Source organism: Vanacampus margaritifer, chromosome 20, assembly GCF_051991255.1.
Source record: "Vanacampus margaritifer isolate UIUO_Vmar chromosome 20, RoL_Vmar_1.0, whole genome shotgun sequence".
Taxonomy (NCBI): Eukaryota; Metazoa; Chordata; class Actinopteri; order Syngnathiformes; family Syngnathidae; genus Vanacampus; species Vanacampus margaritifer.
The window spans coordinates 11,001,259-11,027,161 of record NC_135451.1 but is presented as its reverse complement, the minus strand read 5'-3'; the positions used below and the strand labels follow the sequence as shown (position 1 = coordinate 11,027,161).

The following is a 25,903-nucleotide window of genomic DNA, read 5'->3' as shown; positions in this document are numbered from 1 at the left end:
ACAAATTAATGTAAAAAAATAAAATAAAATATTCTGAATTTTAATTAAGTGCAGTTTCTTGACAACTGAATTCCACCAAAAATAAACAAATACATGTTTTCCCATATTTTATTTTAGACAACAGTGGCAAACACTGCCTTCACTTCATACAACAATGTCAGCAAATGAACACAAATTCATCGACATGTGGAATAGTGGTGCTGAATTGGTGGGACTGCCTGAGCACTTATTGAAATAAATAATAAAACTGTACTTTTCAACATTATCTACATATGTGAATAATCAACACAAAAAAATGTACACACAAAATGCATGCCTCAGTATTCAGCCCCCTGCAAAAATGACCACACACGCCACAATTTGTCACTTTGACAAATCGGATCCTTTCCCAAAAGCTTATTTTAATAAATATTTTTTATATTATTTCAAACAAAACTCAATAGCCATGATCATAACTGAGGTATAATCCCCCCACCCTATTAAATATCAGTGCTTAATATTAAAGTTTGTGGAAAAATAACATTGTTTGTTGTTACATGCCGCACAATAATAAATAAATCTGAAAAAACTGACAGTTGAGCCAGACAACAGAAAAATCAACATGATTAATAACAACAACAACATAACAAGTGAGCTACATTAATAATAGAAAAGCCATAAATATCAAAATGCAAAGGCTTCAAAATGAAGGCAGGCTCCCGTCGCCAATGAACAAACTCAACATTCGAGGAAAGCGTCAAGCCAACCCCCTTGAATTAGAATACAATGCCATAGAAATAACAGTAGAAAAAAATTGGTAGCAAAAAAGTGGATTCTGCAACATAATCGTCTTTGCCCTCCAATTTTATGATTTCGGCCTCCGCATCAATCTTCTGGCTACTAATATCATTTGATTGCAATCAAACTGGAGATCTAGCGAGCTATTGTTGAAGAACACCGATATGGAGCTACACTACTTTATTAGGACTAGGAATTCGTTTATATGAGGTTGTTTTTCCGCACATCCACATTTCTCCATGTAACGTTCAGCTGCAAGAAAAACAGTATGTTGTTTTTAGATTGTCCCTCTTGCACATACACAGCTGAGTCCAAAAAGCCCACATCAGTCAGATGTCAGTGCAGTGGAAGACTTTTGGAAGCCTCAATGTTAAAAATAATTAAATAAATAAAATCTTCCAAGAATTTCAGCAGCAGTCGAAGCTTGGAGCAACTGCTGAAGTTTCAGCTGTTGTTCAGAACAGACTGTTTGACCTTTGAGATTCCATTTGTTGTTGCTGTTCATGATAGAAACAAACCAAAATGCTTTTCAGAATATTAAACTTATCAACATTGCATAAAAATAGGGGAAAATGGCTTTCGTAAATGCTTTGTAAATTTGTGGCTTATCTTCCCAGTGGTTCACAACCACAAACGATTGACTTTTTTTTTTTTTTAAATACATATATTATTACCAAGCTTTCTTTAACTCTAACCCTAATGCTAAATTATCTGATTAAATATTCCTTGATGCTTTTACTCTTACATTAAATTTAATTATGTGCAGAGGTGGCAAATCCAGTTTGGCTTTAGCACCTGGTGCTAGCAAGCTAGCTCGCTAGCTCCCTAGCAGGTAAACGAGCACCATGGGAGCTAGCTAACTAGCTAGCACGACTGAAACTGAAACAATTAGCAATAAGGGCTAAAGCCAAACTGTGGCAGGGTTTTTACTGTCTGGACCTGGATTTGCCACCTCTGATTATGATTGTAAACTTGCATTGATCCATCCAAATGGAAGCGAGCTTTCTTACATATAAATACTAGATATGTTTCTTTGGCGTCCATTTTATAAATTACTGCCCACACTCTTCTTTAGAGCCGTTCTGTGCATGTGTATTTGTAATTATGTCCAATAAACTACCTGAGCATATAAACCCTTCGTTTGGTTTGTTGAATTCACATAACAACGTAGCAGTTCTGAATAGCATTTTTCACCGTTTCGTTCATTGATGGAAATTCAAACAATATTTAAAAGATCATTTGTGTTGCTAAATTTTGAGGAACAGAACTAAGGATTCGTAAAATAACTGAAAAAGTGTCATTTAAAATAATTAACTGTTAACAGTTTTACATGTAAGCTCTATTTGTTGCTATTAGCATCTGGATACGTGCATGTCGGCTGCATGTTTTATGATTGATACCATTATACATCTCAAGGCCGAACGGCCGCTTCCGGTCACGAAGACCCTCAAATGTGACACTAATACACGATACCGTAACATTCATTTGACATACGCAATAACCACGTCACCATCATCATTGTTCAGTCTGCACGATCACAGAATCCGGGATGCGTCGGTCCGACCGCTCCGAGTCGACGTTCCAAGAAGACGTTTGCCCTCGTCGGGTGCTTTATGAGTCTCACTCCAGACCAAATGTGCTGGTTTCCTCCACGGCTGTCAACAGTTTCTCGTACAGCATCGTGTACGAAGGGTATGGGGGCAGGTCAAGACGGTTAAAACACGTATGGGCCCTGAAAAAGGGAAAATATATCAAATTTAGAAAATACAAATCAGTAATCTTGTACAAGTACACTGTAAGATTTGCACGAAAATTTATTTATTTATCTGAAAATTCTGGCTTATAACTGAGCCACTGCATTTAACAAACAGGTTGCAGTCTGTTTCATGTTTGAAAAGCACTAAAAATATTAAGGCTTAATGTTCCATTAATATAACATTCTTCCATGCTTATTAATGTGTGAATCCTAACCCTAAGTAAGACGTTTTGTTGAATATTTCCCTAAAAAATTGATGTTTAAAAATCGATTCAGCCGCATATTGAATATTAGGGGTGTTAAAAAAAATCGATTTGGGAATATATCACGATATTACAACACGGAATTCTCTAATCAATTTTTTTAACACTCCTAATATATATATATATATATATATATATATATATATATATATATATATATATATATATATATATATATATATATATATATATTTATTAATTTTTTTATTAGGGTGTACCAAAAACAGCTATGGACTCGAAAATAATGTATTTATATATTATTGGGATTTATTTATTATCGGGATTAATTACCTGGGTAGAGACGTAACTTTGCCCCACTTCTCAATGCAAAAACGTCGTAGGCCGTTGGATCCGCGCAGGGCGGCGAAGCCTTCGTACGGCACGCTGGACGTCCCGGTTACAAACTGGAGTAGGCGCAGGCGCTGCTCATTGTTGAATCGCTCCACAGCAGCCCAGAACCACCGCATCACTATGTGGCCGTCATGGTAACCTAGGCAAAATGGACTTTTTAGTGTATAATTGGGTTTATAGGAAATTATCTGAAAAAATAAATAAATAACTCGCACACATACCTCCTCTATACTCTGTATTGCTCCTCCAGTCCCCGAGATCAATTTCCACTGTACCGGCAATAACCAGCTCCAACTCTCGGGCATCAAAAACTGACACAAGTCTGGAGTCGACCACCTGTGACACAAAACCACCACAAAAACTGTTTTCTCGCTATCGTTTTAACCCATTCACTGCCAGTCCAGTTCGAATGGATTTTTTGGCGAGCTAAAACCGCATCTACCTCATAGAAGCCTCTGACCAGCGCTTCCGTCTGCTGCACCACTCCTCTTTCCACCCTCCATTTTGTCATTCGCTCGATGTAATCCTTTTTGTTCTTCTCAGTCACTTGCAGGTTGGAGCCGCCAGACTTTAACTCCCGTTCCGTTACCTAGCAACAGTAGTGAAAGTAGTAACAAGTTACACAAACCACCAATCGAGGTTGTGTGTGTTGAATTATTGAACTACTGAATACAGCCACATATGTAACACCTGGCCAAAAACCTCCTCATTAACAGTAAATGTGAGGTCCAGGATGTCTGTGATGTCATTGTCCTTCATCCACTGCAAAGACTGGTGGAACTCCTCATCCAGATACTCCAAATCGGAAAGGTCAGTCGGGCTGTAAGATCCAAAGTTCAGCGACATTAACCACAATAGCTGAATATGATCGAATATGCTTACAGCCTGAGTAGCGCCTTGTAGAAAGGCCTGGTGAAGAAAGCGTCGAGGAGGTACTGATGAATGAGTGCCAGACCCAGAATGCGCCCACTGAATCGGAACCTGGACACACACACACAAATGACATTTAAAAGAAAGTCAGGAAGTGAGTGCGCTGACATTGCTGTTCTGTTTGTGTTGTGTACATTATCTCACCATTCCAGATGGTTCTCAACAAATGCCGACATAGGGCTGATTTGAACAGTGTAGGTGTCATTGGCCGAATATTCGAAAAGACCGTAATAGGGATTAAACAACTCCTGAGACAAAAGGAAGAAAAACTCTCTGGAGGGTCCGCTGTAATCTAACCTGAGAAGACAAAATGGAGGGAGGGAACCTATTAGTGCTCCAATTTGTCCGTTTTGAAGAAATTCGAAATCAGTTTGCAGCAATAAAAGTAAGAGTGGTGTTTTTCAGAAATCAGAACTCTTGGTGTGTAATAACGTCGCTAATTATTACCTAGCTAATAGCATGCTAGCATTGCTGTAGTTGGGCAAGCTAGCTAGCTATCTAACTGGCTGGCTAGCTAGCTATTATGTTACTTTTGTATGTCCAAATTCATATTGATTTATTTCTATATTTTAGAATGTGAATAAGATGTCTTTAAAACTTTGGAACACACAAGATCGCTAGCTGGCTAGCTGACTAGCTAAATAGGTATTGTGTTACTTTTGTATGTCGAACACATATATTACTTTATTTCTGTCTTTCCAAAATGTAAATGAAATGTCGCTAAAACTTTGAAATATGAACATACTTTTTTTTTTTTTACTTCCTTGTTGCCACATCCATTAATGTCAAAACATTTGTACACAACAGCAGCCTGTCATTAGCAACTCAATAACTATGGAGCCTCACCACAAGCATTTACATGCTGCTTGGTTTTGGCCACTGTTTATCAGAATGTTTTATAATGTTTCAACTAAAATGTATTACACATAGAAGTTACATTAAAAAAAACTTTAAAACAAACAGCTCCGAAAGATTAAATCCAAATATTTTGTTACAACAGCAATGTGATAAGGCTGTGATTCTTCCACAGACCACTTGAGGGTGCTACCACACCTTCATAACTATTAAGAGGATACGTCTGTCTATGTGTGTCTCACCCCTCCTCCCCAATGAAGGTGACGTAGAGTTTGTTCCTCTGTAGCTCTTTGCGGGAATATGCCATCACCTGGTTGAAGGTGCCCTCCAGCAGGTGTTCTCGTCTTATCAGTAGTCTGCAGTAATGAGAATACCATGAGAGTAAATGCGGTAAATACTGTATATCTTTGTATGTTTTATATTACATTTGCAGCCGGTCTTACTTAATCTTGCCTGGTCCCTGGCCGTAGCCCTTTGCTTCTAATTTTCGGTAGAAATTTCTGAGCTTGGCCTCAAAGTCTCTCCGGTAAGGGGCTGGCGCTCTGGCTCTCTGCAAACCTACACAAAGAGGGGAAACAAATAAAAAAGATGACATCATCAGTTGGAGGTTTAGAAAATGGATGGATGGATAGTTTTCATCATCAATACAGACTTCCCCGCTTTGACCTACTTTCCTCATTACTAGCATGTACAACCCCAGCACAGGAGGAATCACAGCACCCCCAAGGTCTACTAGACCTCAATTTAGATCACATTAGTGCTCCCTAACATTACTATCAAGTACTATCAGTAGTGTAATAATGATCACCACTCAGGGCTCATCTTATCATTTTGAGTCAAGAAGCAAAACTCACAACGGGTGTTTGATCCATGAACCGACCTACCGGGAGAGTTCTGCGGCGAGTTGCCGGGGGAACAGCGTGGCGAAAAACTAAAGCCAGGATGGATTGGGTGAGGCGGAATATACGACATAATCTCCTCTTCAAACAAACTGCAAGAAAAAAATAATTGAAATACAAGGAGCATCTTTAATACTGTTTTCATGTCGTCACAATAAAATTATTTAGGTGTTGGTTAATAGTACAGTTGGGTTGCATACCTTAACAGGATGACCAAGTCTGCGTCACATGATAGCTTCTCAACACCCTGGGTACCTTCAGACCGGATGTAATGGATCTTTTCCCTACAATGTAAACAAAGACACAAGTCTCAATTTGCAAACGAACAAGAAAAATAGACTTAGCAACTTCTTTAAAAATCTGTGATTAAATGAAGTTTGATAATTGCCTATAAATGCCACAAGATGGCTGAAAGCGCTCCTTTGGTCTAAAAGAAGCTCCAAGATGGCGCCCAATTACTACTTTTGCCAAACTCTCTTCTACATAGCTCCTTGGAACCAAGATGCCACAAGATGGTGTCAAAGCCAAATTTTTTATTTTGCTTTGGCATGAGCATGAGCTTTTCAGAAAATAAATGATTAAAAAAAAAAAAAAAATCGGCAAATATGTAAATTTGCAAATAATGAGACGCAAATATATGACATACCTAAGTGCATAGTTTCTGTTGAGGTTGGGTTGCCGCTCCTGCAGCATGTCAAATATGTTTGGTTGTCGAAGGAACGCCACAATCTTGTCATTGTACGCTAGAGGAAAAAAACGGGAGAACAGGAAAAACGGTGAACAGGTAAACAGCTTTCCGTATGTGTGCTTTAGTTCCAAAACAATTAGTTCATGTTTGGGCGCTTGCTTACATGCAGCGCCGGACTGCTGCGGGTCAGCATGATGCTGGCTTCGTATGGCAGCAACCAGGCTGTTCGCAGGCCTGGCCATGAAAGAAGCACCGCGACTCCTAGACACATCAGAAGCCTGCAAAAAAAACAACAGAAAAGTAAACGTTTCAGTCATAATCATATTCATAACAGTTAACTTGAGAGAGCATCAAATTAGGACAAATATTTTATTGGTGTGTACCTCTCCTGCACTGTAGCTACGTAGCCTCTGCAAATGTTGCCTGTGGGCGAGGTGGCCTGGTAGTCGGCCATTTTGAAGAGGGATTCGAGGGTCGATGAAGGTTGTGGCTCGACTGTTGTGATCCACAAAGAAAGACTGGAAGACAGATGGAAATCAAATCAAACGCTCAAAATCTTCACATAAACCTTTCAGGCCTATAATGGTTCACGCGATTACGTTAATAACAATTCCTGTTATTCTAAAATGCAAAGGCTCAAATTTCATCTACCATACAATCTTCAAGATAAGTCTCCAAGTGTCCTAAGAGAATGTTACTATCCCGCTTTCGTCAATCTTTTTGACAGGTGTGAGTCACTTCCTGTCCCGCCACTTAACTTCTGGTCTAAGTCCTGCCCCTTAATTTCCAGTCCCGCCCCCTATGCCCAAATATGGACTTCCTATGGCGTCATTCTTCCGGTGATCCGGAACAAGTCGGGACATGTCTGAACATGTCCCAACATGTCCTAGCAATAGAAGGATGATGTCATCTTGATTCCACCCACCCCTATGCCCAAATATGGACTTCTTATGACGCCACACTTCCGTCCTACCTTGCCCTGCGGGTCAGTTTTGATCTCCCAGCCCCGCGGCAACTCCAGTTGAGTGTCTGCAAACTTGTTGAGGAAGACCACCAGGTCCCGGTTATGTTGGTAGCGCTCAAAGTTTTTGGCATCGCGGCGCACCTTCAGGATCATGTGCTTCACGCAGCTACTGCCGGTGAACATCCGGTAGGCTGACTGGGAAGGACCGAGAAAAAGACGAGAAGAAGTTTTGGACTCAAGTTTGTCCATTTTTGTTTCAGATAAAATGATGAGTTAACTCATACGCTGCCACTGTCAGCTTTATATGTCAAAAGATTTTTTAATTTTTACTGGGCTAGCTGTGAATGAGTGTATTTAAGTGGCATTGACTGGTTCTGGTAGCACTTACGTAGTTACTATGCAACATAGTGAAGAATTCCGGGTGTGTAATGAACTTGACAGCGGGTGACTGAAGAAGCTGGCTGATCTTCTGATGATTGACAGGTGATGCTGGACCTTGTGGACACAAAGAAAAATAATTATAGTGTTTTCTCACCACTGTCCAGGAAAAACAACGATACAATAATAATCACTGCACGTTAAGAGAGGACACTGGACGAGGAGCCGACCTGTCGCAGTTGGAGGAGCATCGGAGTCTGTCTCTACACTTGGAGTTCGCTCTAACCGCTGACTGCCGCCTTCCTCTTCAGTGGCCATGGTTCTCTGGATGCTCTGGTACCTGCCAAAATAGTGATGACGGATGACAAGGTTAGCATGAACTTGCGGAATTAATTTCGAGCGTAGAGAAAAGTTGTCGCTTTATTTATACTTATCACATAGAAGTGTTTTTAAAATAAAATGTGTCTCAACTGTAACTATTAGCTAGCATATGTTAGCAATATATACTGTATATTTGGTTGAACAATAATCCAAAATTTGTAAAGTAAAAAATGAACCGATACTACATATTTTCAGTACGGGTAGTTTGGTAGAGAGTAAACAGCTCTCCAAAAATAACCGTTGTCATTTTGCGTCTGAAAAAATTATAACTTTCATGGTTTGGGGCATGCCTCGAACTTAGCGTACAAACTGTTGGGTGTCCACATCAACATGCTAGGTTTGTGCTAGCCTGTGTATAAACTGATAAACCATGCTCAGACGAGAGGGACATGAAAGAAAACCAGAACAGTCTAGTTGCGATCGATTCAATGACCTGAGAACGAAATTACTAGGATGAATGTTATTGATCACATGCCCGCAAAGCTATTACGTCAAAGCTCGTATATTTCGTCTGACCTCCTGTTTAGCTGCTCCATCTGTTGACTGGATCCTGAACGGGGAATCCCATGGCTACACTTGCCACTGTGACTGGGTCTCTGCCAGGTCGTGGTGCGGTTGACGTGGTCGACGTAGAACACTCGGCCATGGCTGTCTATGCGAGCTTCCCAGTCTGAGCCACGGGAGACAAAATTATTAGCTTGAGGTGAAATTGACAACCAATTCCCTGCTTGCTCTGTGTGTACTGTAGTTCTTTGAAGGTTTAGAATCAATGTAGCATCTATGCTAATTTCCAAAAGCCCATAGTCATAGTCATAGCCAATAGTTTCAATATATTTCAATGGTTTTAAATGAAGAGGTAAAAAAACAAAAAAAACAAAAAAAAAACAGTATATATATATAAAAACAAATGTTTTTCTAAAAATCTCGGGAATCCCTATACATCTAAATCCTAATGGGTGAGCATGAGAGGAGGGGCAGGAGGGAGGAATGGCAGCAAACACGAACGGAATGACACACATGCACACACACGGGTGTGAACCAAGCTTTTCGGCATGTGACTCCATAGTAAGATGCGTTGGTGCTTACTTGGAGGTAAGGCTTGGTCAGTGGCAGCAGGAAAATGGGCTAAGTCAAGGCTGGGAAGAAGGACTGGAGGATGGCCGACGGGAGGTGAGAAGCCTGAGCCTACAGGAGACAGTTCGGAATACGTTACACCACGAGGGCAAGCTACATTTGTTTGAGTAAATAAAATGCACTAAGGAGTGAATGAATCAAGGAATAACTTTATTGTCACTGCACATGCACAAGTACAGGGAGGTTATTTTAAATCACACTTAACAGGCGATCAAGAAACATGAAGAACAATGACCAAACAGACGGGGACAGGACAGAAAGGCCTGTTATATTTGCTCTGAGAGTGTTCCAAGCATACCATTGTCAATCACAGCAATGCTAGGTATATCGTCTCATTGCCGTGGAGACAACCTTCCTCTTCTCGATCGTGACACTGGTAGGGCTACATTTAGCCAAATTAGCAATCACTTTGCTCAAGATAGGATGCCAAACATCACATCCATCTTGCGATTGAGTTGGCTCGTAGCGAGAGTCTGAGTTGTTTGCTCGCCCCACACCGTCCAGAAAGACTGGCAGCTTGAACTCTCCAATGAAGTGGTGATTTTTTTTGATAAATGTGTGTTGAAATGGAGTACAATGTGATGAGATATAGTGAGACACACCTTTTATCTATCAACCAACCAGAGATTGGGACGGTCCAATTTAGTTCTCTCATCTCTGGAAGTCACCATTGACATAATGTAGGCCGTGTTTTAACTGCTCCTCAGGAAATGATCTAATCTAGTGCCTTCCAAACTTTTTACACTAAGTAAGGGTTGTACTTTAACGTACAGGTGGAAACGGGTGACCCAAATGGGGACAAATATAAACTGCATGTTTACATGAAGCAAAGACACCAAAGCTACGGTCCCAAAAATAGCTTTAATTAAAGCCATCTGCCAATATTGTCCATGTGTAGTACAAACTCACATAATGAGAATTCAAACACAGAGTTTTGGCATGCGTTGAGGTAATTTGATGGGCACAGCAGGGGAAAGAGCCAACCTGGAGGGAAGTCTGGCAGAGTCGGTGAGTTGTACAGTACAGTGTTGTATGTATGCGACCTACTTTCCCATCGCAGTTATCACGACTGGCATCATTCACAAATGAATTCAAAAATTCTTCCGAGAAGCAATCGCAACCTTATTTTTGACCACGTTTTACACTTTACGCTTATTTTTGTTGTGTGTTGTATCTCAAGCACATATTGGATGTCTTCTTACACTTAACTTTTTTAAAGATTGACATCTTTTGAGTGTTGGCGTGTGGTTTCATAATGAAGATCTATTAATTGCCGTCTACTTGGTGGTGCCATTTACAGTGGTGGATCAAAAAAAAAAAAAAAAACTCACATGCAAAAAAACTCTTTGCGAGAGGTCTTTTCAACTCACATTTCTCACACACCTTAAAAAAAAAACTCACTCAACAAAAGTACATAATGAACTGTATTACCCCCTTCTGTGACATTTTTTTTTTTAAAAATGTAAAATGTATGCTTTGGCACTATGAATGTTGGGAAACACTGCACTAAAGTAGGCACACTTGGGTTGTCAGGGCAACAAAATAATGAGAGCAAATTTCAGTGGGACATGAATACACAAACACACACACACCAACATGTCAAGGAGCAGCAGCCCGCAGGTATCTGTGGAATTACTGTCGCTCCTAATTAGTAAAACTGTTACCTCCATCCATCAAATGTCTTATTCCGAAATTATGATGACCCATTTCTACATTTTTCATAATATGCTAATACAGTAAGTATGCTAATTCCGTTTATCTCAGGCGTCATTTTAACCATGACTGACATTCACGCGTAGATGGAGGGGGAAAAAAAACAAGGCCCAACCTATGCTTCTATAAAGGGGGGGGGGGGGGGCACAGTATGAAACTGGAAAACAAACATGCAGCCACATAATGGAAGTCAGCAAGTGTGGAGATACGGGCGGTAGAAGAGCAGAAGCAGATTTGCTATCACTTACCAGTGCTGTTGGTGTCCCGTGACTCTGCCCCGACTGATTCCCCACGTTCCTCTCCCCTGGCCTCCGTCCACCTTCCACTCCTCTCTCCACCAGCCCCGCCCTCTCCCTGGCCCTCAGGACAGTTGTTTGCATCTGGTCCCGACTCAAAGGTACTCTCATCCTCCTCTTCGTCCTGCGAGGAGAACACTGTGCTTCCGGAGAGCCGGTTGCTGTCCACAGAGGAGAGTCGGGTGTGGCTGCAGTAGCGACCCCTGCCCTCGTGGCCCGAGTTGCTGTAGCATGATGTGCTGTAACAAGACGTGCTGTAGCAGGACGTGCTGTAGCAGGAAGTGTCACAGAACTCGCACTCATTTTCACCCCGGGCCCGATGGTTGCTCCCTGGATTTTTTTTGCCAACTCCGTTACTGGAATCCCCCTCCTCGCTTTCCAAATAAGAGAGCGAGATCCTTCTAACTGCTGCGTGCACTCCACCTCCTCCGTCGCCTTCCAGGAGTTGGTTGAGTTCCGAGAGACGTTCGATGGAGAGGCTGCGTGGGAGGGAGCGACAGCAGCATGGACCGGGACACTCTGGGACCTGAAAATAAATTTTACATAATAGACCAATGCAAATAGTAAGCATTATAAAAAAGTACCATATTTTTCGGCACACAATAGTGGGCAGGTGACACGTGTTCAAATTCATTCCTATTATGTTTGCATTCGCATCTAATTACGTCTGTTTTTGTCATACCGGAACTAGAACCACTTCCTGTTTACGTGTCTAAGAATTATGGGAAATAATAAGGACATTTTAAAACTTGCCTTAAATCATGTATAAATTATATCCTTAATGATGTTTACAGGATTAAACTTGCATATTTGTAATTGAAGAATTATAACTTTAATTCAACAAAAGATGCCTCTGCCAAATCTAATATTGGGGTCTAAGGAACTGTTGCATCAAACACCAATATCATCCCATGATCCCATTGAGCACATTCAGCATGCCCTCCCAACCTCCAGAGGGCGAGCACACACAGACAACTAGTGAAACCTGGAAACAGGAAGTGCTATAAGAAGGACCACATTCACCTGCGCACCCATGGAAAGCACATGGCATTGAAATGTTTGCAAGTAGCTCAGCTAGCCCTCTCACTTCTCACCTCTCACCTCTCACCTCTCACCTGCCTCCTGCAAACAAGCCGTTATCACCACAACTCTTGGTGAATTGCAAGACGCAACTGGTAGGAAAATGACTTTGAGTTTGAATGTTTCCTGCTGATTTTGATTTTGGTTATTTAAATTGATGAAACTGTTTTGCTGGACTGAACTTGAGATTGAAGTCAACTCTAAGTTGCTATACTATTCCTTTGTTTGAGATGCTAGTTTAATTCTGAATAATTTTGTGTTAGGAACCTTTTAAAATGGGTAAATCCAATGCATTGTATAATGTATATTCTTTATTAGCTCTTGGTAAAAATACTATGTATTTTATTTTGATATACCCTTTCTGTTTATTTCAAAGGTTATCAACCTTTTCCCACCTCTTCCAAATTAATCCTGTTCAACTGTTCCGCCATACCATCTTTAAGAAAATAAATAACCAAAGAACAAAAATAATCGAGTTGTCCTTTGCGCTCAACAATTCATCGAGCAGTTTTTTAAGTTTGGGCAGAGTTGTGGTGAAGTAACACACATAACTTGACAGGAACTGAGTGATAAAAGAAAAAAGGGGGTCTTCAAAGCAACACATACCGTCCACTTGTAAATTTTAATTTTTTTTACTTGTTAAAAAATAGAGACCGCCCCCGGCCCTATACTAAGAGCCTATGAGCTGTATATGTCTAATCTGTACGTATTCGTACAGCTTATACATTAGTCTGTTCACGAGATGGGAGGAGTAAGATGGCCGCCCTGTGGCTTTAACGGCTTGCATGGGCGTGTATGGGCTATCGACTATCCAGTAATATATATAGATCAGTGCGTTAGTCATTCTTCAAGTCCTACCTGAGAGGGTGACTGGGTTATCTCATCCTCATCTTCCTGGCCCTCCTCCTCTCTGTCTTTGGAGTTTTTAAGTGTTGGTGATGTGGAGGTGTTGTCCTGAGTTGTGCTTATGTTCTCTCCCTCTTCGATCTCTTCCTCCTCCTGGCTCGGCGCTCGATGCTGCGCCGAGGGGAGGCTGTGGAGGAGATGGTGAATGCGGATGTAGTGCGATCGGGGCGTCTCCGGCTCGCCGCAGGCCGAGGCGATCACGTTCTCCAGCTCCGACACCGGCAGGGAGCAAGGGCGGGTTTTACGCCGGAGGGGAACTTGGTAGTTTGAGAAGAGACAGGGACAGGGGCCGTTGCTGCTTTCGGCTCCGGGGGATACGTCGGGTGTTCCCGTGAGTAAATCCGGGCATGTGTCGTTGCCCTCTGCAGTCACTGTATCGTTGTTTGGACTTGCTGCGACAGTATTTTCAGTTGGGATATCTGATTGTGCTTTCTTGTCATCTTCTTCTACTGTTATCCCCTCCTCAACTTGTGGCATATTCTCCTCAGTCTGTGCTTCCTCTGCCTCCTGCTGCCCCTCATCTGATTCTCCCCCTACTAGCGTTCTTGCGGTGCTGTCAGCCGATTCGCCGTCTGCCTGAGGCTCAGTTGCAGATGGTTCCTCTCTCACCGTGCTCTCGTCCTCCATAGTGGCTACGTCTACTTCTGGAGACACTTCGAGCCCCGCAGTCTCACTAGGTTGGGTCTCGGATGGGGGCATTGGTGTCTCAGGGTCAGGAGGGGCATCCAAAGGGAGGTCGGGCATATCGTGTCCCACGCTTAATGTGTCATCATCGGGTGCATTAGCAGCATCGTTGACGTCTGCGTTGACTCCTCCTTCAGGGCAGGCTGATTCTATGACCAGTGAAACGTCCTCATCATCTGGGAAGAGAAAACATTTAATTGTACAGTATAAGTGTTTACAGTTCTGTCAACTATGGCTGGGGAAAAAAAGACGACCAAGTCGAATAAGTTGATTTTAAAAACAGGTTGACGACGTCAAAGCAATGTTTGGGCCGTCCATGTTTTATACACGGATTTAGTGGCTGAATGGCAGTTTGCAACGGCTAAGTCCAACCCAAGACACAATTAGGACCACCCCCTCATTTCAATAACATTTCATGACGAATTTCCCGCTGACAACATCTGCTGCATGAAATAAATGAATATGAGAACAGAGCGTATATTTATTTATTGATTGACATACACATTTATATTTGTATTTATTTCCACATTTATTTTTATATTTTTGTATTTATTTTTTATGTATACCTGTCTATATGCATTTTTGTAATTTAATTCTATTAATACAATTATTTCCATTTAAATTATTTTTGTTTGTATTTACTTTTTGAATTATATTTTGTATATCTGTTTTTATTTTTTATTTAGGCATGTTTGGTCCTTTGCTAGAATGTAAAGTAGTCAATGTACAGTTTGTACAGAAGTGAAAATGTACTGTCCTATAAAATAACTAAACAGAGGCATTTATGTCTAACCACTCGCAACAAAAGTGAGTACATTCCTAGGTGAAACTGGCCAACTGTAGCCAACATAAAAATAAATAAAATTAAGGATGATTGAGTTTACGCTAGTTCTCAAGTCTTGTTAGATTTTAAATATTTCTTCAGACTGTTTTTTTCAACCACAAAAAACGCCACCTATCAAATTATTTACACTTTGTTTTTATATACTCGCACAGAATTTCCTTTTTGGTGTTGCCCAAAACGAGCAAACAAAAGACAACAGATGTTGGCAATGACGAGAGATGAGAAAACACTTGCCAAGTGTTATTACACTCTTGGAAGTTTCATGCTGTGGTGACAGTTTGTCTCTTACTGTCAATCCGGAGTATGCATTTTCTCATCCCTCAATAGCACCAACAGTTGAAGACAAACAAACTCACAGACCACGGACACCATTCAGGGTGAGTAAAAAGACCGATGACTTGAACGTGAACTATCTAAAATACATAATCTAAGTGCAAAACAATACCAGTCCTAACTGTATGTATGAGGAGAATTTCATCAGGTTGACTGCCAACAATGCAACACAAAATATATAAAAAAACACAAACAGATCTGGGATCACAAGAATAGATCTGACAACAAAACATTTGGCAGCTATAAGCGACTGGCAGTAAGCTTTAGCTGTTCGACATAAAGGGGCTGAGCTGAAATGCAAAAAATGTACTTAAAACACTGACTGCTTGTCAGTACTTCAATCAGATCCTTGTGTAAACAATCCACAATTACACTAAGAACAACACTTTTTTCCCCCCTTTATGTAAAATCACATCATCTTGCTCCAACTGTCAAAAATAATCATCCTTGCTAGGCTTTACTTCTCCACCTCATTTGGCACTGATTGACTGATAATGTTAGCCCAGCACGGCACCACCTCTAATTGGTTTTAAGAACCTACACGTACACACACACACTAAGTGCAGACCACGTTCTTGAAAAGGGGAGGATAATGGGACACGACAGTGTGACAAAAAGTACCTGGATGAATTGAGGTGGAGAGCTCAAAGCGGAATTGCAAGTGTCCACACACATGATCTGTTGGTAGCCTGCGACCCAGAGAGTAACTAATAACCCGGTCCCTGTTGACAATAAAGAGTGGGATTAAAAGAACAAAAAAAAAACTGCCTCATAGAAGAGATTCTAAAACTCAACCAGTTTTACCCAATGGCATGTTTTTCCAGCAGCCTCTGGACAGGGACGGACAGCTTCCCCAGGAAGCGCTTGATGATGGGCCGACTCTTTGCAAACTTGTCTTTCACTTCGATCTCCAGAACATCAGTGGGTAGCGACAAAAAGTTAAATCTCTGAGGAAACAAAGAAAAGTGCATAGTGACAATCAAATCGCTCTGCATGATTGGATTTGAGGGCTACTTGAAATGTTTGCGCTCATCAGGTTGACCCTATGAGTTTAGCGTCTGACGTGATTGGCTCTAAATGAGTTCTTGCGTGTAGCTGGGTGGATGCGCAAAAGCACAAGGCCAAGAAGGGGGGGAATTATGACAGAAGACACAGACTGCAGTTTAAATATGTATTTGGTTGCATTCTAAATGACTGCTGAAAAAGTCAACCAATCCTGGGAGGAAGTGAAGACAGGTTGTGCTGGGAGAACTACGGTGATAGAGGAGAAAGATAAAAAGAAGTGAATAATTGAAAAGTATGAGCCAGGGAGGCAGCAGACGGCCGCGTGTGTGTTTGTGCGAGGAGAGTGAGCGACTAACTCGATAAACAAGGATGTGGAGAGGCTTGGAGGAAGCGGGTGTGCGCTTGAAAGTGCTCATCTGTGTAGAGGGAGAGTGATGCGGATGCTAGGAATAAGCGAGGATGGGGGTAGAAAGGAGGATGAGATCTGATGACAGTAAGAAAGGAGATTGACCCCCCGCCCCCCAAAAAAAATCTACATTTTGAAAGTAGCTCTTTTAATATTTGATGAGACAATTTGAACTTAATGTGTGAAAATAATTTACCACTGAAATGCTCTCATAGTCAGACACTACTGAAACAAACCATTCCACACTACAGATGTTTTTTGTTTATATCCAGTGACAGAATGCTCTCATTCACTCCTGAAAAAATGTCATACACACTACTAATGTTTTTCCACTCGTACACTCCAGAAATGCTCTCATAAAGCACTAAGACTGTTATTTTCTCTCTCACTCAAGCACTACTGAAATGCCCTCATACGCACAACAGATGATTTTTTTTTGCTCATATGTCCTGCTGAAATGTTCTCACACACACACACACACACACACACACACGACTGAAAAGTCTCAATTTCGCAATTTCCTCCCACTCGTATGAACTACTGAAAAAAAAAAAATACACACTACAGGAATGCTGTAATACAGACAACTGTTTTATGAGTATGAGAGCGTTGTACACGTTCTCATGCAAACGGCATAGTTTTTTTTAGGGCTCATATGTTGAAATGCTTTCATACACACTACTGAGATGCTCTAATACTCACTATTGATCCCCCCCAAACACACACACTTATATACTACTGAAATGCTCTCGGGAATGGATCCAGACAAACACAAATCATGACAATTACTATGTATGAGAGTGTTTCAGTTGCTTGTATGATAGCATTTGAGTAGAGTGTATGAGTGTTTCAGTAGTGTGTGGTTAGAGGTAATCTGACTTAATTGACTAATGCCCAAAGGCCAGACAAGTGTAATTCTATGGCTTTGTGTTGAAGTGCTGCCTCAAAGAGTGAAAATACTTTTCCCTCATTTGTTCTGCCTTAGTTAAATGACATACAAGGGCTTGTTTACTAGTGGTAAAATGTCCTGTAGTCCAGCCTCTACTGTTCAAATTTTGGCTTTCTAATGAAAATGAGACAAAAATGTACAGAGAAGGAACTGACTGAAAGAACATCTCTTTTCACGAGGAGGGCCTTGGCACAAATACCACTTCTTGCATCTGTGTCACACGGCGTCCTTCCAGCAGCACTCAGAATGTTCTCCACTTACTCAATAACAGCACTTTCACCTCTGGCGTATGTGAGGCACGAATATGATTTTAAGTGGAGCGTGTTTGGCAGGTACGATGACAAGCACAGATGGGAAGTATCCGCGTGTGTGTGTGTACCTCCACATTCCATTGAGGGTTGACGGTGTTGCAAACGACGCCGGAGCGTTTTTCCTGACCGTGGTGTGGCAACGAAGGGAAGATGCTATGCTTGCCGGGCTGAATGGACAGCTTGAGGTACGGGTCTGGATTAAAGAACATCCCCTTCTTCAAACCGACTGCTTGGAGGTCTGCAGTGTAGGTCAGTGGAGTATAAGAGAGGAATAATACAAAAATGTTTGTAATGGTTATGAGGGGGAAAAAAGTCCTTCTTACGCAAATAGTAAAAAAATTAATTAATAATGCTCACTCCATGCTGACATGCCAAGAGCTGCATCACATCAACTGAACTTGTGCACTTATAACTAAAACTACTAATTAAGATATCCTGATTAGACTGATGACAACAAGTGCATTGATTCGGTCAACCGCTGCTCTTAGAGACGACACGACACGACAGTGGGAGATGTTAAGAGAGTTAGAGGTCAAAAGATTGCGTCTGTGAGTGCCATTGATTCAAGGGCACTGGATGCGAGTGTCAAGAGGGAGAGGTTGATTTCCTACCTGACAGTGAAAAGTTAATGAGTCTCCTGTTGCCCCGTCCTTGGTTGACTTCAGGACTGACCACTGGCTTTAACACCTGCCGAAGTAAGAAAACACACGTACAAATCAGACTGAACGTTAACTCATTCACTCCCAGCTAATTTCACTGAAGCAACCTAAGGCAGTTTAACTGGATTTTGACTGATTTTGCAGGCCCACAGAGTATTGTTCTATTGCTATGAAAATGAAAACATGGAACCTACCAAAAGAAAGATTAGAGTCTATTCTTTCATCAGGAAAAAAAAGTATACTTCTATCTGTTTCGCAGCAATTAGCATTAGAAAATAGCTATTAGTTAGGTTTCATCATTATTCACAAATTTGTTTAAAACAGTGGAGGAAACAGCTTGTCGCAACATAGCCCCGGTTGATCTCTTACACTCTGCTGCAACCTGCTGGACGTTTTTGTAATAACTACTATTGCTTCAAACGTTTTCTTCAGTTCAGAGGCTGCATCAAAGCCTTCTGTATACTCTTGCATAAAAACAAAAAAAACTTATAAATACGTCTTTGGGCGCATGGTGATATTTAAAATAGAACATATGTATACGTTTTTGAGAGCAAATGAGTTAATGACACCTAGAAATAAACTTGAGGCAAAATGCAGTACTGAGAAATAAATACATAAAATATAAGAAGGCAGGGAATATAAATAACTGAAGGCATTGCATATGGATAGTAAGGAAATGAGAATGCTGTATGTTCCACATGAAAATCCACAAGTAATTTACATCCCTCCCAAAAAAGACGTTTTACATACATGGCGTACATATATAATAGGGGTGTGAAATGCCTAGTACCTTTCGATTCGTATCACGATTCATAGGTCACAATTAGATTTAATACCGATTGATTATTGCGATTTTTTTTTTTTTTAAATGTATTTATTTTTACTCAAATTTAGAAAATGCTAATCATTAAACTTGTACATGTACACTGTAAGATTTGTATGAAAATATATTTATTTATCTGAAAATTCAGGCTTATAACTGAGCCAATGCATTTAGCAAACGTGTTGCAGTCGGTTTCATGTTTGAACAGCACTGAAATAAAATATTAAGGCTTACTGTTCCAATAATATAACATTCTTCCATGCTTAATGTGTGAATCCTAACCCTAAAGTAAGACGTTTTGTTGAATATTCCCATAAAAAAAATTAATGTTTAAAAATCAATTCGGCCGCATATCGGATCGATTCGAGAATTGTGCGCTGTAATATCGCGATATATTGCCGAATCGATTTTTTTCTAACACCCCTAATATATAATATACTAATTGAAATGATATTCCAATTGTATTCTTTAAATATTTATCAACAGTAGGTCACAAACTAATCGTAAACATCACTTTATGTTCATGTCTGTGGTCTATTCTCACAGTTAATTTCCAAGCCGTGTTCTCAGTCTGGCTGACAGAGTTCTGTGATCAATACGCTGCCTTCATTATTCTGACACTGTGCAGTAAGGAAGAAAAGAAAGGAGGGGGGGGGGGGGGGGGAGAGCGTCAGTGTAATCGATGGAGAGAGCAGGAAGTGGAGTGGACTGTAAATATTGTTGCCATAGCAAATGTTTTTCTATACATTTTATCATTGTTTACTCTGAACACGAATTTAAAGTAAAAAAAAAAAAAGCGGTCTTGAAGGCATGGTGTGCAGTTTTGTTTTTACTTTCGTATTAATGGGAAAAGGCTGTCTACACAATTGAATAGCTTCATCAGTACATCTCAAATAGCCTTTGAAGAGATTGTAGTGGTTTCCATTTTGGTTGTAGAATGTAGTTCATCTACGTCATCATATCATTTACTAAACAATTCTCATAATAAATACTTTATAAATCAGGACGAAAGTTAATCATTTATGGGAACCCAATGTGACAGTGAGTCAGACTGTTAGCATTAAGCTAGGTGACTTTCTGAAAGGTTTTATTCCAAAAAGCCCAAATGCTGTATGAGTTTTGAAGACTGCGTGGAAGCAAACACAACAACAAACAGAGACCGCAGTGAAAACAAAAGGATTAGTAAAAAACAGATGTTTGGAGCAATTTGGTCTAATGAGATGCTAATCTGCCTCGGCTACCACAGCCTGAAAGAAAAGCGCCAGCACAGATGTCCTTTTATTGTTATTTTTAGCCCACAGATCTGCGCCACTTTTATATACGATCAACTGTCATATAGGTGGTTAAAAATGTAAAGATGACAAAATGTCATCAATTATGTAAGAGCTGAAAAGGTTTCAAACATAAAATATTACTACACCCAACTATGTTGAGCCTGGAAGGGACAAGGCTGTGTATCTGCTCTAAATACACCATAACTTGGACATCAATGTCCTGGTTCTGGTATTTTTTTTCCATTCCTTTAATGCATCCTGATGCTTTTAGGACAAAGAGGTTGACTGAATCTCAAAGTAAGACAAAGAAGTGCAGTGTAAGTCGCGTCGGCTTGCGGAATTGCTGTTAACGTGGATCTGTTGACGGCCATATCATGTCTCGTGGTGTTTCTAATATGCTGCTAGGCAAAGAACCATTAAGTTGATCTGACGTTCAAGAAAAAAAAAAAAGCCATTAGTAGAAAATCAATCAACTTACCAGAAAGTAATTACCATCACAAGACTGGACACTATTGCGTAAGAATTGCAACATAACTCACGCATCGTGCCAAAGCATTTAAAAATCGCTGCTCTTATTTTGTATTATTAAAATGACTTTGTTTTTTATTCAAACTCTCATTCTATATTGTAATCTTCATTTTTATGTATTTGATAGGACTTTGAAGAAAGCACAACGTGATTAAAACTGACAACATAGTGAAAATATATCTTAGTAGTGGGATGTTTTATTTCATCCCTGATGACCCTGCACTAAAATGTGCTTACTGTCTAAACAAAAGATCACTATATTATTTATTCAACATCATTTTTTGCCCAAATATGTCATTATCAAATACCTCTATCCTATACAGTATTTAAAGCAAACTAGTCTAAGTGCAATTTCATAAGGAATTGCATGGGAAAGCTGAATGTTAAGATTTGAATGCTTATGAAGTAAATTGAGGGATAAATTATGACCTTCTGGTTACTGGACAATGCACTTTGTTAACTGTGCCACCGAGCAGTATGGTAATGATGATAAGTTATATGTAAGGTAGCGGGGGTGGAAAGTGGTACTTTCCCATTGAAAATGAATAAAGGAAAAGTTGATATTTAACGGTGAAGCAAGTTGAAATTTGAACAGCGTAAATCGGAAGTATTATGTGGGAGTTGTTAGACGGCAAAAAGAAAGTGTGGAGGATAAAAATCCCAATAACATATGTGTGGGAATGCTATTCCCACAATCAGTTTTTAATGGTGATGACAAAACATTATACTCTTCAGTTCTTAAATCGCGTAGTTGAGCAAAGAAGGCCGATATGTCAAGCAAGAGAAAATGTTGAGCTTTACCCAAGCAATCCAGCAGAGCCTCATCCTTTTTCTGCTGCTCCTTCCCTGCTGGCTGGGAGGTAGCAGTCCCAGCTGAAGACACATGCAGTCCATCACATGCGCACATTGATGCGATTCTCTGTCTGCAGCAGTTTGACCAGTTGAAGTAAACCAGTCCTACACATCCTGCCTATGTGGATTGACTGGAAGCGATTCACCTCATTCCAGTCTACCTAGACTGGACTGTCCTCTGTTATCTTGACTCCACCCTCCGGTTTTCCTATCAGTGCTCATTTTTACTCCTTTGTGCTGAAGAAGCGAGTATAGATCAAGTTCTCATTCCATCAGCATTTCCAAAGTGCCCGCAGCAGCAGATTGGAAAGGCACACATGGAAATACAATCCCTTCCCGGGTCTGACTGATAAAACACTTTGGAATGACAAGACTGACGTTCCATATTTGCAATGCAACATATTAAAAATGTTCCTCTAACCTCTCTGATGCTATACTCAAGCTTTGCTCCAGCATGCGATAAAGTCAAGATAATGTCAGAAGTGGTTCATGGTTCAAAAGCCGTCATGATGCACTTTGTCATGGTAGACAGTAAGAGCTCAAAATTGAAGTGAGTAGGTCTGATCGTCGCCAGCTAAGATATGGAGCATGCCTGATGCAGATGGATGTACTGAGGAACCGAGTCAGATTCAACCAGCAGATAAAACGTGATCTGAGGTCAGTGTTAAAAAATGGATGCAACATTTTGAGAACAACTTTGTAGATCGGAATGAAGGCTCGCAAAAAAGGCACTTGTAGAATAATCATTTCTGAAGTCTAAATCGCAACGCCTATAAGCGGATGCACCAAAGTGAGTCGGAAAAAAAATGCTGATACTGCAACCGCGTGACTTAAAGGTAAACACAGATGATGACACTTTGTTAGATAATTGTGAAATATGTTCTGCTCTTCTTTTTTTCAGTGCTCAATTGGTTGATCTGAAAAAAGTGTTCAGTGCGTCATAAGACAATAAATATCACGATACGATAATTATCACGATTTTGTGGGGAGGCTGGCGATATATAAAAACTGCAAAAAAAAATCACAATATTTTTTTTAAAAGGCTTGTCACATGTCATTGTCATGTGCAAAGTATAGTATAGAATGTATAGTAATGTGTAGTTCACATTGCTGTTTTCGGCTGAAACGGGCGAAAAGTAATGTTTTTTTTGACGGAGATAATAGTTAGTGGCCAAAACATTCCTGCTTAAAATTGTATTGCGTTAATAAGCTAACCAACAGAGGGTGCCAGAACTACACAAATGGAATACAACCTGCCTTTTTAACAGATGTGCTGCTTTTAAATATCGTGACATGATGACCACGATATTGTGGCAGTTTTAATATCGCAATATTGCCGTTATCGTTACATTCCTAGCATCATTGTGATGTTTTGCTTTTTGTTTTTCTCATTCTTTCTCTATATTGCAAATTGTTACCGACCATGATAAACGGGTTGACCGTATACAATTTAATATAAAATAGCAATTATTATTCCACAATCTCATTAATCACTAATGGAATGTGCTTGATATTACTTTCCTGTGGAAAAAAATCGTAATAAATTTTCGACCGCAAAGTTTCAACAATATTATTTTTCTTATTAATTCCACATCTTTCGAAGACAAATCAAAACAAAATTACAAGTGATGACTTCCGTGTGAACCATTAATTTCCCGTTTAACAGCCGTTTCTTGCCATCTGCACACTTCCTCGGGATTCAGTACCACACACAGAGCAACCAATACGATTAGCTGTTGAAGCGACAAGGACATGATCTTTTACTGGCAAATACTGCCAGCTGTGCTCAAGAGGGTATCCGGCAAATGCTGAAGACAAAACTGACAAGAGTAAACCCAGCAGTGGTGGATGAGTGGGCAGTGTGTAAGCACAGATGCTAAACAAAGCAAATGCAGCATAAATCAGGAAACCGAGGCCTTTGAATCTTAAGAAAGCAGCATTGAGTATTAACTCTTTGACTGCCAAAAACGTTATATAACGTTTAGTAAAATCCTATGGAGGAGTGCCAAAGACGTTAAAAGACGTTTTTTTTTCAAAACAGAGGTGAAACTAACCATTTTCTATTGTTGATTACTGAAAAACGGAATAAGGTAGAAACAAACTTTTTTTTCTGATGAAAGATGAGAGTCCAATCTTTCATTTGGTAGTATGTATGTTTCCATAGTCCAAACACATAATTTTCTGTGGACCTTGAAAGATCAGTCAAAAATGCTTAAATCGGCTGGCACCCACGGCATCCCTTTTATGAAAACGTCTGGCAGTCAAAGAGTTAACTCAAGATATACTCACAGGAACTGGTCCCTTTTTGATGGTTAGACTGTGTGTGGTTGCCCTCAGCGCTCCAGTGACGCCATGGTAATACTTGAAGCAGACCGGTGTCTCAGCTGTGGGCGGAACATGGAAGATATCGGAGGGGGGGATTTAATAAACTAACAGAACAAAATTTTTTTACTGTCTACTAGAAGAGTATAAGAGATGCAACATTAAAAAAGCAAGAAAAGATAGAGATTGTCCCCAACAATAAGCTTCCTACATACAATATGTAACATCTATGCTAATTTCAGTTATCCTGTCTACAGTATGTTAGCATTAAGCTAGCTGACCTTCGTTAGACTAAAATCAATTGTTTGTATATTTTGGTCTATGCAGCCTGTGAACAGGAACCACAAAAGGTATTAATGAAAATTATTATTTTTCCAGCAGGCTTCTAAATGTAAAGAAAGATATTTTAGAGACAATTTTAGACTACAGTTTGAAACTCAAAAGATTCAAAATGGCAACATTTGTACTCCAGCGCTTTCAGTGTTATGAAAATAAATACCGTACATGTTTTACTTTCAAATAACATTTAAAACATCAAATATCGTTGGCTAGTAAAAGAAAAAAAAATCTTTTGCTTTTCCTAAGGGACAAGAAAATTGCTGGGAAAGTAACTTACAGTCACTGAAGTGAGAACCGCAGTCGATTTTCCAAACTATTTGTCCTTTGTGAGATCCATTGATGCCTCGGTTCTTATAATCCAGAAAGTTCTCAGACAAAGGCTCATCTGGAAAAAGAGAAAGAACCACTAAGACTTGAATCGGCATTTGATTTGAACCACAGATACCCTAATCACATTTTAATGGGCTATTGTTGCATCTCTCTTGTTATCCATTCAGTGTTTACCAATCTCAGCTGACTTGGGCAAAAAAATTGACTAAAAACTGATGGGATTGGACCCACGCCAACTGTACATATATAATCTTTTTGAACCACTGCAATAACAATAATCATGTCTTGATCCATTCTTTTTGGGTTAAGTTTTAGAGTGCTGGATATCTTAAATCCTGGGTCATCTTTATGTCAGGAGGTGTCAGATTGAACTTTCGTTGACCTATATGAGAACGTGTGAACAACCAGTGAGTCTTGCACTTTCCTACTTGAGCACTCTGACATTTTTTTTTTTAAATAGTTGACTATAGCTGTTCTTACATAATTTGTTATGAAACAAGAAAAATGCCAGTGAATAATCATAACATTCTCACACTCACTCACCGACAAGATACATTCCAATCCAGTCCCCAGCGTCCACTTCCTCCTTGATGTCCCATGCGATCACTAGGTCTTCGGACTGGCCTATAGTGTAGTGAGAAGAGCTTACGGTGAGGGTGGAGCGAGTGTCCGGGGAGACCAGGTCAGTGTCACTGGTTGACCGTGACAACCCCAACATGAAGGCTTCCTGGTTCAGACCACCGACAGCATAGGTGTCTGGCCCATAGCTGTGACGATCCTTACAGCGCTGGCGACCCGGGTTGCTGCGGGTGGGTGAGGCCATAGCCGCCAGGCCAAAAAGGCGATTTTGGTACAGGTTCTGTAATGCAATGC

The 25,903-nt window shown here is 40.3% G+C and overlaps 1 protein-coding gene and 1 long non-coding RNA gene across 6 annotated transcripts in view; one reads left to right on the top strand and one right to left on the bottom strand.

Moving 5' to 3' along the window:
• Positions 1–94: 94 nt before the first annotated feature.
• Positions 95–25,903, bottom strand: part of hecw1a (HECT, C2 and WW domain containing E3 ubiquitin protein ligase 1a) — a 33,646-nt gene continuing 7,837 nt past the window's right edge. For 3 of the 4 annotated variants that reach the window (XM_077554528.1, XM_077554527.1, XM_077554529.1), the window contains 28 exons: positions 25,574–25,889; positions 24,978–25,085; positions 24,329–24,423; positions 18,515–18,590; positions 17,972–18,141; positions 16,037–16,179; positions 15,854–15,954; positions 13,324–14,231; positions 11,338–11,911; positions 9,329–9,427; positions 8,759–8,912; positions 8,092–8,201; positions 7,872–7,978; positions 7,493–7,678; positions 6,903–7,037; positions 6,683–6,797; positions 6,478–6,574; positions 6,032–6,115; positions 5,817–5,923; positions 5,376–5,490; positions 5,175–5,288; positions 4,222–4,374; positions 4,030–4,128; positions 3,838–3,967; positions 3,590–3,736; positions 3,369–3,483; positions 3,088–3,286; positions 95–2,509 (listed from right to left, as the gene is read on the bottom strand). In XM_077554528.1, coding sequence (XP_077410654.1) covers positions 2,398–2,509; positions 3,088–3,286; positions 3,369–3,483; positions 3,590–3,736; positions 3,838–3,967; positions 4,030–4,128; positions 4,222–4,374; positions 5,175–5,288; positions 5,376–5,490; positions 5,817–5,923; positions 6,032–6,115; positions 6,478–6,574; positions 6,683–6,797; positions 6,903–7,037; positions 7,493–7,678; positions 7,872–7,978; positions 8,092–8,201; positions 8,759–8,912; positions 9,329–9,427; positions 11,338–11,911; positions 13,324–14,231; positions 15,854–15,954; positions 16,037–16,179; positions 17,972–18,141; positions 18,515–18,590; positions 24,329–24,423; positions 24,978–25,085; positions 25,574–25,889 — 4,869 coding nt within the window. In that variant the 3' untranslated portion in view covers positions 95–2,397. The remainder of the gene's footprint in view (positions 2,510–3,087; positions 3,287–3,368; positions 3,484–3,589; positions 3,737–3,837; positions 3,968–4,029; positions 4,129–4,221; positions 4,375–5,174; positions 5,289–5,375; positions 5,491–5,816; positions 5,924–6,031; positions 6,116–6,477; positions 6,575–6,682; positions 6,798–6,902; positions 7,038–7,492; positions 7,679–7,871; positions 7,979–8,091; positions 8,202–8,758; positions 8,913–9,328; positions 9,428–11,337; positions 11,912–13,323; positions 14,232–15,853; positions 15,955–16,036; positions 16,180–17,971; positions 18,142–18,514; positions 18,591–24,328; positions 24,424–24,977; positions 25,086–25,573; positions 25,890–25,903) is intronic. The other variant, XM_077554530.1, reaches the window with a different exon arrangement.
• LOC144040383 (uncharacterized) overlaps positions 12,423–25,903 on the top strand; it is a 31,451-nt gene continuing 17,970 nt past the window's right edge. The window contains exons 1-3 of one of the 2 annotated variants that reach the window (XR_013289719.1): positions 12,423–12,560; positions 15,052–15,276; positions 17,925–18,152. This is a non-coding gene — a long non-coding RNA (uncharacterized LOC144040383). The remainder of the gene's footprint in view (positions 12,561–15,051; positions 15,277–17,924; positions 18,153–25,903) is intronic. The other variant, XR_013289717.1, reaches the window with a different exon arrangement.